Here is a 13,392-nt window from a genome sequence, read left to right on the forward strand (position 1 = left end):
AATAACAAAAAGCTGAGTGACTTAAATTTCGTTCCTTCTGTTATAAAGAAACATCAGACTTGTCCAACTTGTAGTAATTGGGTAGCTGGATCTCTTCAATCTTGCGAAAATGTGGGTCGACGTAGTCTTCTCCTTTAAAAAACACAGAAACTGTGATAAACTCCAGGCCCTAGAGCTTACGGTTCTACATTACCATATTAAATCTAAATTCAAACTACCTAACGTGAGCAAAGGCTATCATATGGCTGACATGACGTAATTTCTAATTCCAATAAAACTAATTAAATGAAGATAAAGGAAATGAGACACCCCCCCCCCCCAACCCTGAAAAAATATCTTACGTGCACAGGTCACGTTATTCTATAAGTATAATATTATATACTTTTATAGATTGACCCTAATTTATCTACTAGAAAATTCAATTTTGTTTATCAATGTTCGCATTTTTATCATATAGCCATTTACAAAAGAAATTAGTTTATATTTGCTATTATCTCACATAAGAGAGACCATAAATAGTGGTACGCGTTCGAAACGTGGTGCTTAAGACGCCTGGAGCGTATATATTTTCACGGAACAGGAAACAAAGAAGTTCTAGACCTTACAAGAAATAAAACGTTTTCAAAATAATTTTAGAAAGTCAACTAAGCTCTTTGGTCATATCATCAGGAAAGACAGAAATGAATTCCTAGCCATCAGTGTTAAAATTTATGGAAAAAGAGCGAGGGGAAAACATAGAATGAACCTATTCCAGCCGCACGACCACTCATCGACACAGCGAGAGACCGTGAGATTTGGAGAGAGACTATACAGGAAGCCTCCAAGCCGGGGACAGGCATGGAAATTGATGATGATAGATAGTATACTTTAACAGAGTCAATCAAGTCGGTTTAACATGTTTTCATAACATTATATCACAAACACATTTGTTGGGATTTTTGTCTTATCATTCTATAATAATGTTTACAGTGGAAATGCTAAAGGCTGAAAAAAATCGATCTATTTTTCTTTATGATATAAATTCGAACATCAACATATAACGCTGTATATCATACATTGTAAGATAACTATTATTTGAGTGACGCATGTAATATGTTTTCTTTTCTTTGGTTCTTTTATGTTACTAAATTGGCCGCCCACGAATTTTTCATTGTTTTTTTTTATTTGATCGAAGCGGTCTTGAATGCCAAATGCTAAGTGAAACGGTATCAGTTGTTTTTATATCGGTTTTGTGCCGTATTGGTGATCGTGTATTTATTGTCCTTTCGTGACTAACCCTAAAGGTTGACGACAGCCAACCAAAATATTGCCCTTTAGTCTAGTGAGCAATACCATAATAATATTTAAGTTTTTTTCAAAACACTGCCAGGGCTCCATTTATCTTTATGATGGACTAGAGGGGGTGTCAGCTGTGAGTTAACTTATTCACAATATGCCAGTGTTTTGGGGTTGTTGTTGTTTTTGTTTGTTTTTTTTGCGTCATTTGTTTTGGGGGGTTTTTGGGGGTTTTTTCTGGGGGGGGGGGGGAAGGTTTGTGTGGTTTTATTTATTTTTGGATATGTTTTGTTCGCTTGCTTCTTCAATTGTTGGTTTTCTTTAGTTATTTTTTTGTTTGTTTATCTTTTATTATATTCTTTGTAAGTGATTCTTTTTCGTTAAACTACAAAATAGTGATTACTTTTTAATGTTAAAATACTTGTCACAGTATCATGCTTTATGAGAACTGGGAAATCATGATTGATAATCATATTATTGCCATGCATACGTTCCGGTATGGGCTCGACTAACCAAAAATACAAAAGCATTAATATACTTATCTAAGAGCTTGTGCTTTGTCAAATTTAAGAGACTAATGTGAGTTTATTTTAAAGGCTGCTGGATCAAATTGTAAAATTTAAATAACACAATCTGGAAACCAAGTGAATTTGGCTTGTCAACATTTAATTTGTTCAAGAGCCTGTTGAGTTAGAGTCTATCCTTGTTCACTTTGTGGAAATTGCTGATATCTTTACTAAGACACTAATCTATCGATCTAAATAGCATTACACCGGTATCTCTAAATGAAAGAATCAAATTGAAATAAGTGAGAGTTATATTACTGAAATCAGAAAGAGTCAGAAGGAGAAGGGGGGGGGCGATTACGGGGGAGATGGAGGAGGAGAGAGGGGAGAGAAGACGAGAAAGAAAGGAGAAGAAGATGGAAGAAGAAGAGAAGAAGAAGAAGAAGAAAGAAGAAGAAGAAAAAAAGAGAAGAAGAAAGAGAAGAAGATAAAAATAAGAACAAAGAAGAGAAGAGAAGAGAAGAAAAAGAAAGAGAAGAATGAAGAAGAAGATAAGTGAATGGAGGAGATGAACTCGACAATAATTCACATTATGCTCAGATTAGGAATAGTCTAGTATGTATATATATGTAATAACGTATATTGGAAAATAGTGTGAGCTGCTTTTATAATCTTGATTTTGGTTGTATAAATCGTTATATGAACAGTGCTTTGAAATGGATTTATGACAAGTGATAGTTTAGGTCAGTATGGACGATTGGGCGTTTTAATTGGGTTGAGATTTTGCGTTGGTTGAGATATTACATTTCAACAGTGGACAAACATTTGGTTTCAGACCCGTAATAAGTACGGTTGTTCTGACAATACAAATGAATTCTTCTTCTTTATCTTGTTTTTTTGTTTGTGTTTCTTCTTCTTTTCTTCTTCTTCTTCTTCTTCTTTTCTTTTATTTATATATATATTATTATTTTATTATTATTATTATTATTATTATTATTATTACATTATATCTATTATATTATTATTATTATTATTATTATTATTATTATTATTATTATTATTATTATTATATTATTATTGATTTTATTATTTGATTATTATTATTATTATTATTATTATTAATTATTATTATTATTATTATTATTATTATTATTATTATTATTATTATTATTATTATTATAAGAATAACGCTTTAACATTATATCAATGCAGAACGATATTACTGTTTAATCTGTGGGCGACACAATGTTGGATCTTTGAAGAAAGCTCTTTACTCGCATTCTTTCACCGCACTCAGGTGTAAAAAGATTGATTGACCGGGAGAGCCTTGTCTCTTTCGGTAAAAAAAAATATATAAAAGAACGCTACAGGCGTTATATTTTGTCTACACGTTAAGGGTTGCCGTTGACTGGAGATCCTTGTAAAGCCCTTTATTTGCATTTGGTGGTTATTGCGCAATAGAAAAGGCTAAAGTTAGTTGTGTAATAGTACGTAGGTATAGACAATATATATTAATACAGAGAGGTTTTTCTCGGGATGGTTTGAAACCCGAATTCAATCATGTAAATAGTACTTGGTGTCCAACAGTGTTTTCTAGGTCGAAAAACAAAAACATGATATTACTTCACATGTGGCTTGCCTCAACTTACAGGCAAAAAAGACTTTGGGACGCGCATTGAGCACATTTAATGGCAATTGCGCTATATAAAATCTGAAGTTTGTGAAGTAATGGTAATAGAGTATTGGCAATGGACATTAATTCATTAGTCCTTATATTATTGTTTCGAGAGACTTTTCTCATGAGGGTTCGAAATCCGAAGTAAAACACAAAATGTACTTGGTCGTTAACAGAGTGTTGTCTATATCGAAAAACAAAATTATGATAGCGCATTGCAGGCGTCACAAAATCTCATCCCAAATGTTAAGTGGCTTGGGATACCTTTAAATGCGCTTTGGGCAGATTTAGAGTATATTGCGTAAATAAAAGCCAAAAAGCTCAAGGCAACTTCTTTCTCATGAAAAGGATGAGCTTGTTACGGATGTTGTGAGTGAGAGAGTCCGGGAGTGGGTAAATGTGTCAGTACATGACATGATCAGCCGGAAGGTGAAAATTTCGGATTGGAATTTTTTGCATTTTCTGAAAGTACATGCTCCCCAAAGCATTCTAATCTTTATCTGAAGTAAATCGGGCGAGTTTTCATAAAGTTACGATCAGATGTATGGGGAAGATATCCAGCAACATTTCTCAAATGTCATACTTTTTCAACTTGACTCGCTGTAAAAAATATTTAGAAGTGAAATTAAGCTTTGATATTTCCCGAAGATGTACAAGAGAGTTGATTTAATCATTTATGACAAGAACTCAGTTTTGATAAAAATTGACCTTCTAACTAAACTTGTCAATATCTCAGTTCAAACCGTTTCACCATCCGACTGATTTTGGCAATCACTGTAACAAATGGTAATGATGTACGAAAACGGAGAAAAATTGAAAGACATGACTCAGATAGTAGTCGTCTAAATATCACAAAACTTTATTCATTTATAATTCTCTATATCAATTGCTCGAATTGTAATCATAATAACATTAACAGTACGTTTTATTAATTACATTTGATATTCACAGTAGCAACAATATAAATTATATCAATGCGATGGATTTTAAGTTACTTATGGTATGATAAAATGATATTGCACAAGATGTATATTCATATTTTTGTATAAGACTTATATTGTTCACTATATATATATATATATATATATATATATATATATATATATATATATATATATATATATCGACTTATAACTTACTAGGAAACTATATATGCAGGTGTTTTATGAGGAAGAATTGCAGTTATAAGATATCCATAACTCATTGTACGTAAACAGGTCATCATGAGTCGTTAGGAAATTCTAATTTCTTGGATATTAAATTTATAGAAAGGATAGATTGATTTGACGTACTTCTACTTAATTTGAGTAAATGCTCATAATCTGGAAACAGAATTCTCTTAATCCAAAAAAAAAAGCCCAAAAAAACTATACTTTTCAGTTTTCATCTCAATCGCATTTATATATTTAAACATTTTGAATTAAAAAGAATAGAATTTACTTTTGCAATAAGTTTGTCTACAAAACTTGACTTGGACTCAGACAATCTTCAGAATATCAAAATCCAAGTATTTGTTCAGGAATTATAAACGAACCTTTCGAGTGACAAACCTTCCAATTATTTAATTTTTCATGGAACTAAATCATTTCAATGCAAGCTGACAAATTACATGGAGGCAAGATAAGCATATGACCCCAGTTTATTTTGTATGTGTTTTAGAATGATAGTGATATATTGCACGAATAAAACTATGTGCAGTATACTTTAATATCGTTATGTACAAGATGGAATGCTATGATGGAGACATGGAATCTATATTTTTATTTCACTAATGTGACTTTGTCGTCATGGACATTATCTTCTCAACCTACTTATCTACAGAAATATTTAATATATCATGCTCTCTCTCGCTCTCGCTCTCTCTCTCTCTCTCTATTTATATATATTATATATATATATATATATATATATATATATATATATATATATATATATATATATCCCAATCTTTATTTATTTATTTGTTCTTCCTCCCTCCCTCCCTCCCTCTCTCTCTCTCTCTCTCTCTCTCTCTCTCTCTCTCTCTCTCTCTCTCTCTCTCTCTTTATCTTTATTTCTTTCTTCCTCCCATTGATTGGCGACAAAATAAAGATTTCAAGGACATAAAAATACAGGTGATTGTCATCTAAGCTTTGTGGATTGTGCGTCTGAATTGTTTTGATTTGTAATTTATGTTTTATCGTAGAAAAAATCAAGCATTTAAAAATGTACGACTAAGTTTGTTCTTATTGGTATTTGCATTGACTGTGTTGGACACAACTAAGGGGTACATCAGTGACATCGACACAAATCGGGTACAATCGGTGACAACCGACACAACTTGGGGACCTTCGAGGACAACCGACAAAACTACGGGACCATCGGGGACAACCGATAAAACTAGGGAACCATCGGGGACAACCGATAAAACTAGGGAACCATCGGGGACAACCGACAAAACTAGGGAACCATCGGGGACAACCGACAAAACTAGGGAACCATCGGGGACAACCGACAAAACTAGGGAACCATCGGGGACAACCGACTAGAGGACCATCTGACAGATTTAAGGGACAATCGGTGACAACCGACACAGACAAGTGCCACATCGGTGATAAACGACACAACTAAGGGACACATCGGTGACTATATTATGAAGTACAAGTGTTCTTGCTTGAATGAGAAAAGTCGTTATGACATTGTAAGACATGATTCGTATCCTATTTCTCCGGAAATCACATTCACTGTAAAATTATGGTAAACCGACTATCAAAGTCTAATTAGAGAATTTAAACAAACGCGTATATCAAACCTTGGACAAAGTTGATTAAATATCCACTTGCATAACTATCGATTGAGTCTATTTCAGGTTCCATTTGACGACTGTTTACAACTGAAATGGCCTGAGAGCTCATAATTACGGTAGTGTAAAATTACAGAAAATCACATTAGGGAAACTGTTCTTATTTAAACAAAACATTGACGTAAGACCAGGCTTCAGGTCCTTTCTGATTTATTTTTAATTCCACTCCATGTTTTCGTTTATTATTTTTTTATTGGGGGGGGGGGGGAGGGGGGGGGGAGGGAGGGGGATTTTCCTTTCTGAAATATCCAAGAGAGAGCCTTACATCTCTCTTCGCTTTTCCTATTGAACATTTTGAGTAAAATTGAAAACTTTCAAATGAAAACCACGCATAAGCAAGACATATTCGCTCAAGGAGCAATTGAGCCTGAAACGTTTCTTGTTAGTATTGTGTTTTTATTTAATGCAAAGTAAAGTTATCTGTAAAACTAACAGATCCATTTTGCAGGCATTTTCCCTTTCTTTAATATACGGATTGACCATTTCAACCTGTGTCATTTGTGTTTTTATAATGTATGAGATGCAAGTATTCATCCGCTGATTATTAAAAGTAAATCAATTCAATGGAAACTAAGAATAGTGCATCTGCACTTTAGTCCTAACTGGATTGATAATGATCCAAACCGTATCAAAACTACGACGCAACAGATTTGCTCAAGACTAGTGTGATTTTGTAAACAAAGAGCAACAATATACATCATTTTATTTCATTTTAATCCAAAATAAAAACGCAGTCTAAGGCAAGTGAGTCAGTGTAGCTTACATAGATGGTAATTTCAATTATGAAAAGTCAACTAAGTCAAATAGACAAAAAGTTATCAACTTTAGCTTTCAATTAAATATCTAGATATACTTCTGAAATTTCAGACAATGAAAAGAAATATATCAATCTTTTCAAACCTTACCCCCCCCCCCCCCCTCTTCCAACAAAGATACCCTGGTATGCTGAACATCACAAATACATTATCAAATATGTACTTATCTTTACAAATATGCGTGGCATGTTAAAAAAAGAAGAAAAATAGTATCCAGTGGTATGTTTGTTTATTGGTCCATTCTTCTATAGAATTGTACAGGCTCCGGAAGGAAAATCACTTGAATTATTTTTGGTATGAGCATAATGAATCAACATGTATTTTTAGTTATAGATCGTTTGTTCCCATTTAGATGCTTCTATTTGAGTGTATCAGAAAACTTCTTGCTTACCCTTCCTTTCTATCATTTTGATGTACATCAAGCAAAATGTTTTGTCATTTAATTAGATAGAGATTCTCACAAGGTGGCATGAAATTATGTTGATTACACGTTTCATTGCCTCTTGGTGTTTTATATGAATTTTGAAGCATTCTCTATTGCTCAAATTTCCGCAAACACATGTACAAACACAAACAATCAAACATCAAGGTAAACACACACACACACACACACAACAGACACACACACATACATATGCACGCGAATTTTTATCATTATCATCATCATCATCATCATCATCATCATCATATGTGTTGAAAATCACACCAGTTGCATCACTGGTACTACGTTTCTCCCTCTGCTTTCACGTTTACAGGCATGCTTGAGGAAATTACTGATGGCGGTTAGAGCTCCAGGAGAAGATCTCCGTTTACGTGCCAAGCTGGCTATTGATACGGGATCAAGGTCATGAAGTCCTAAAGGAGTAAGCTGTTCTTTGATTCGACACAGGACTCCCACCAGCAGTTGGTCGAGGTTGACGTTCAAGGAAGTTGAAATTTCTAAAAAGTAGCAGTCTAATGACGAAAGAGAGTTTTTGGCATCTGTGGAAAGATATAGAACATGCATTTTGTAAGGAAATCGTTCTTGGTAATGTAGTGGTCAATGTAAATCAAACATTCAATTTAGTTATTTAAATAATACGAAACCCAGAGAAATAAGCCATTAAAAATTGATAAAGCAATGTAAAATACTCGCCAATAATATAACCGACTAAAATATAACGGAGCAGTAATTCCCAAACAATTGTAATTTTTGTTGAAGAAAATGAACGATAAAAAGAATCGATAAAATAAACACGACCTTTACTGATAAAGATATGTTGTCATAGTAGAAAAAAAAGAAAAGAAAATTTGGGTCGATATTATCTCCCAGCCAACATTCTTTGCGTGTCAATAGTTTGTATTTAAAAACGGACGTCTGAGAAGAAAGAACGGCTTAATAAGTGTAATTAAGCGAAGGTATTCCATAACGAACTACACTTTCCAACGAATAATCCCCACAGGAGAGAACGTATTCGTGCCATTTCGCTAAAGGCCTACATTTATGTAAGACGGTGTAAGATTTCCTTGGAAGGCCACGTTATTCGATGCCATTGACGTCACGGCCGGCTATCTCACGGAAATCGGTGAATACTAATAAACTCTATGAGCAGTAACTGTAGCTTTAAGGCTACCTACAACTGCGATGTGCAGATAACGATTTAACACTTGCAGTGCCCAATACTCACATCAACTCACAAATTTGTAATCACAACACAAGTCTGGAATTAGGTCTTTGCGAGTGTTGTGAAAAGATCCTTATTATCTACCGCTGATGATTTAATATTGTAAGTCTACGCTTTCCAAATGTACGCATTCCACACAAATTCTAAGGTCTTAAAGGTTAGAGAGTACAATAATAAAGAGTACTTATATTACGTCAACGTTATCATGATAAAATGATATATTTAAAATCATATTTATGTACGATTGCAGCATTGCACTCATTGGGATGATAAAACGATTACAATTTAATCTTCTTAACATTTGCATGCACAAGATTCAGCTGACGTAGTTTTTCTACATATTAATATGTTTCAACTGAGAATCTTATAATCCTATATCTCTCAATGTATAATACATGATATTTAGACAGATAGACCGAGTACTCTTAGGCTTAATGTCGTAAACTTCTTTTTTTCACAATTGATTCAGTGTGAACACGCATGTACTCTGCATGTCTCCAATCGTCTCTAATCAGTATTATGCCGGGGTGATCATGGTGCTTAACATTCAATTTTAACCTGTTAACTGCGAAATATCGATCGATTTAAATGACCCTCGCGGAGTCCCAGATTTGAGAGTTTTTGCCAAGATGGGAGTCAATTAAATCTATCGATAATTGAAGGACTAGTTTTCTGGCCAAAATGTATAAATGCGTGTATTTCTAAAGTACGGCAGTTAACTGTATTAGTTTAACTGACAACATTCGAGTTGAAACAAATTGCCATCATTGAGGGGAGTCAATTTAAACAAAACTTTAGAGTTCCTAAGTTCTGTCGGAGAAAATTGTAATATCGTTTCATAGGCTTCGTGTCTCGCTTTATATGTTACGTGTTGCTGTTGGTCAGAGACCCTTTGTAAAGCGCTTTGAGCACTTTAGTGAATATTGCTCTATATAAAAGCTCAAGTTTTTTTCCTACTGTCTAGATCCTTAGTGTAAAGAGGTTAAGCTATAAATAAAATACTGACCTTGTGTAGACACGAGCCGTTGACGAACCAGATCTGTTTTGTTCGCTACAACGTATATAGGACGATCAGTGCCAAGGTCTTGGCGGAGGTGGTTGAGCAAAGACACTGCTGAGATGAAAGACTGGATTTCGGATACGGCAAATACGATTATGAAGGCATCAGCTCTGTAGTGTTCAAGGTCTGAGACCTGTAAATAAACAGAGACGAAAAGAAAAACACATAGGAATATTGTTAAATCTAATAAGTGATTAGTATTCATTTACATAAAATTCCATTTATTATTCCTCAAGGGAAATTCTATTTGAGCGTCTGATCGAAGGGGAGGCGGGAATAACATAGGTATTAGAAGATTGCTAATAATTCATGGCAACGTTCTAGAAGATTTTAAAGTATCCTTTTCACATCCGCGTTGGGAGTTATACGTTCATGGTTGTGACAAGAATGAAATATTAATATGAATTTTTTTTCACATTGTTATGTTTATTTCTTACACTACGAGCATTTTACATAAGGAATTCCACAAGGAAAATGGAATGGACAACCTGATTTCTATTGTATGCTCGATGGTGTCTTTTCGTGTTTTTCAGTTTATGGGGAGGAGGATGCTCTCGTCTCACGGCATTGATCTGTGGTTATATATTTTTGTTTTCTCATTTAATATGTTCCTTGTCTAACTGGTCTTATTGTAGAGTGGTGAGAGGACACGAGTCAATGGTCACCCAGAATGATCATTTATTTGGCGCAATCCCTCACAGACATTTGTGCTGCCGGTTGTAATTCGAATTAGCACACGAAGGCCATTGAATAATATTTTAATTTTTAATTCCATTAAATTATTTTCAATTTTATTTTATCATTTTATTTCTGTACAGTCACTTTAAAGTTTACACAATATAACCCTTGCACCTCTTAATGATTTTAATGTTTGATGTTGCGTGCTTTAAACTACACTCCTTCACTCTACCAAACTTCCATCTCTCTCACACAAATACTTACACACGTACAGACATACAAATACCCATACATAAACATAAACAATTAAAACATATTCTAAGCAAGGATTAATAGTCAACGGAACGAAGCTTTGCTTTCCCTTATATAGCATTCAACTTTATTAGTTCCTGTTTCTTTATTTCCCAGCGTTCATCATTCGCTGTCTGTGTCATATTCAACACCATCACTAATGCTACTAACTCCGAACATAATGGACCTCAAACAATGCTTTCAGGCAGTGGCACAGAATCGTAATTATCCGGAGATCATATGGATGAGAGCCCAGTTATTTTCAGCACACTTCTGCATGACTAAGACGACATAATTTTGCCTATTCCAGAAGCCATATCTTGCAAACTTCTGGTGGCTTACCTAAAATGACCACAATATCCTAATTATCCTAAACTGGGTCAAGTTTAACCGCCATATCACAGCGCGAGAGTTTATCATAAAGATGAGTAAGAAGCACGAATTGGTAATCAGAATTTGTCTTAAACATTGAATTGTGAAAATTTATAATTACTTCAAAAGTAATCTTGTCATCGATCTTTTGTTTTGTTTCTAAAACTATAATGATCTACTATCAATAGGGTAAAATAGTAAGTCTTCAAACCCCCCCCCCCCTCAAAAAAAAAAAGAAAGTCTTCTCCTTTATTATTTTAATAGTTAATTTTACACTTCAAGGGTCAGATTTACATCATTCCATCTTCTTATGAGAAATCATTTGTTATGGCTTTGCTATTTTGAAGTAATATTTTATAAATTTATCCGGCGTCGGAAAAAAAATGTGAAATGTTGTTTTTTTTCTTGTTGGAATTCTATATTATAACCATAACATACCATTGTTTTGTATTTTAGTTTCAATATAAATCCATATCTGTTATTTCCATCACAACGTTATTGGGAAAGACTCTACCTCTACTCTTTTCTAATGATCTCAACCCAAGACAAGTCCTGTGGTGAATAAAGCGAAAAGAGTTCAATCTCTTCATGTCTATAATTAAAATCCAGACAGTCGCGTCATGAATCAATTTACGCAATTAATTAGATTAGAAAACCCGCAATCAAGAACAAAAATAATCCACCCCATAGGAAGTCTTTCTTTCCAAACGATAGCTGACGCTGTCTTGGTCTATTCTAAGAGCACATAAAATCGTCACTTTTCTTCGTCTGGTATTTTCTTCTTGACAATTAGTTTCCATTTTTAGAACTGCGACAAGAAAACATTGTGTCATGTTCGCTCCAATCAATAGCATCTCTGGACATTACGGCAACCTCTCCGATATTTTGTCAGAAATATCTGGTTTACTCTGGTTTCATCGACTGACTCACAAATCTTCATTTTGCTCCGGTTTTCATTGGATAGATAGTAACAGCGGTATCGTCTTGAAATCGATTTTGTTATAAATGTATTTCCTCAGGCCAAAGAAGTCTACTTTCTGATTTCCTTTTTTACGACAGGTCTTGATAGCTAGATTATATATATATATATATATATATATATATATATATATATATATATATATATATTATATATATATTATATATATATATATATATATATATATATATATATACATGTGTGTGTGTGTGTGTGTGTGTGTGTGTGTGACTCTGTATACGGCGTTTTATTTCTAAACCCACCAACATGGTATACATCCACCCGAATAATGATATTGCAGATGACGTAGTATGACTGAGTTAGTCTGATCATGATTAATTCTAGACGTTGTTTACTTCTCCAAACAAGCCGGAGATTTGTTGATATGATATATATATATGGCTTCTTTATTTCAATTTATGTGCACTAGGGATGGGAATGGCGGTCGATGGGAGAGGTTAGGGTGAGATATTCATGATAGGCTTTCACCGTTCCCCCAGAATAAATCAAGCCGTTTCTGTTAACATTAATTTGGCTTTCGGGCAAACATCTTTGAAATCAATCAATCATAACTACCACTCCTGTTTGGGTTTCTTTTTAGAGATGAAGTTAGACTTCAATTGGACATAATAGCCTGTAGATTGACATAATATATTTTGGTCAAGGATATATTTTACTTTATATATCGATTATTAAGATGTCTTGCATATTGTTTTCAAATTGAAACCTGATTATGATTATGGTCATATTTAAAAACAAATACTACCCTCTTAGAATTAGCTGTCAATCAATCATCGATATTTTTATTTAAAAATTACAGCAACTTGGAACTTCTAAGACAATGGAAGTGGTTGAGTCTATGTCCATCTTGCGACAAAACAGCAATATATTATTTCAAAATAATGCATTCAAACACTGCTGCTATCCCCGCTTCTCACGTGAAATAAAGAAGTCTAAAATTTAGGGTTATTATAATTGCTATTGGTTCTTGCTTTATTGTTTTCTTTGTTTGCTCTTGTGAGTGTGTTATTAGTCATTTGTTTGTTTGTTTTTTGTTTTTGTTTTGTACTTTGTTGTTTTTTGTTGGGTTTATTTTTGGGCGTTGGGTTATCATAATCCATTGATGTACAAAATATGTTTTCTTGGTAAAATAAAAAGAAAGTGTAATGTCATACAACGATAGAATTCATCAATTTTCCGACGCTTGGAACAGACAAAATCTTAATTGAATTTGT

General features: G+C 33.7%; 1 protein-coding gene across 1 annotated transcript in view; it reads right to left on the reverse strand.

The window, feature by feature from the left end:
• Window positions 1–6,476: 6,476 nt before the first annotated feature.
• The window catches only part of LOC144962798 (GTP-binding protein REM 1-like), a 24,486-nt gene continuing 17,570 nt past the window's right edge, over window positions 6,477–13,392 (reverse strand). The window contains exons 3-4 of the mRNA XM_078896061.1: window positions 9,784–9,970; window positions 6,477–8,094 (exon numbers count right to left, since the gene is read on the reverse strand). Coding sequence (XP_078752187.1) covers window positions 7,814–8,094; window positions 9,784–9,970 — 468 coding nt within the window. The 3' untranslated portion in view covers window positions 6,477–7,813. The remainder of the gene's footprint in view (window positions 8,095–9,783; window positions 9,971–13,392) is intronic.

Source organism: Berghia stephanieae, chromosome 1 (assembly GCF_034508935.2).
Source record: "Berghia stephanieae isolate SIO BIC M18660-M18661 chromosome 1, UCSD_Bste_1.3, whole genome shotgun sequence".
NCBI lineage: Eukaryota > Metazoa > Mollusca > Gastropoda > Nudibranchia > Aeolidiidae > Berghia > Berghia stephanieae.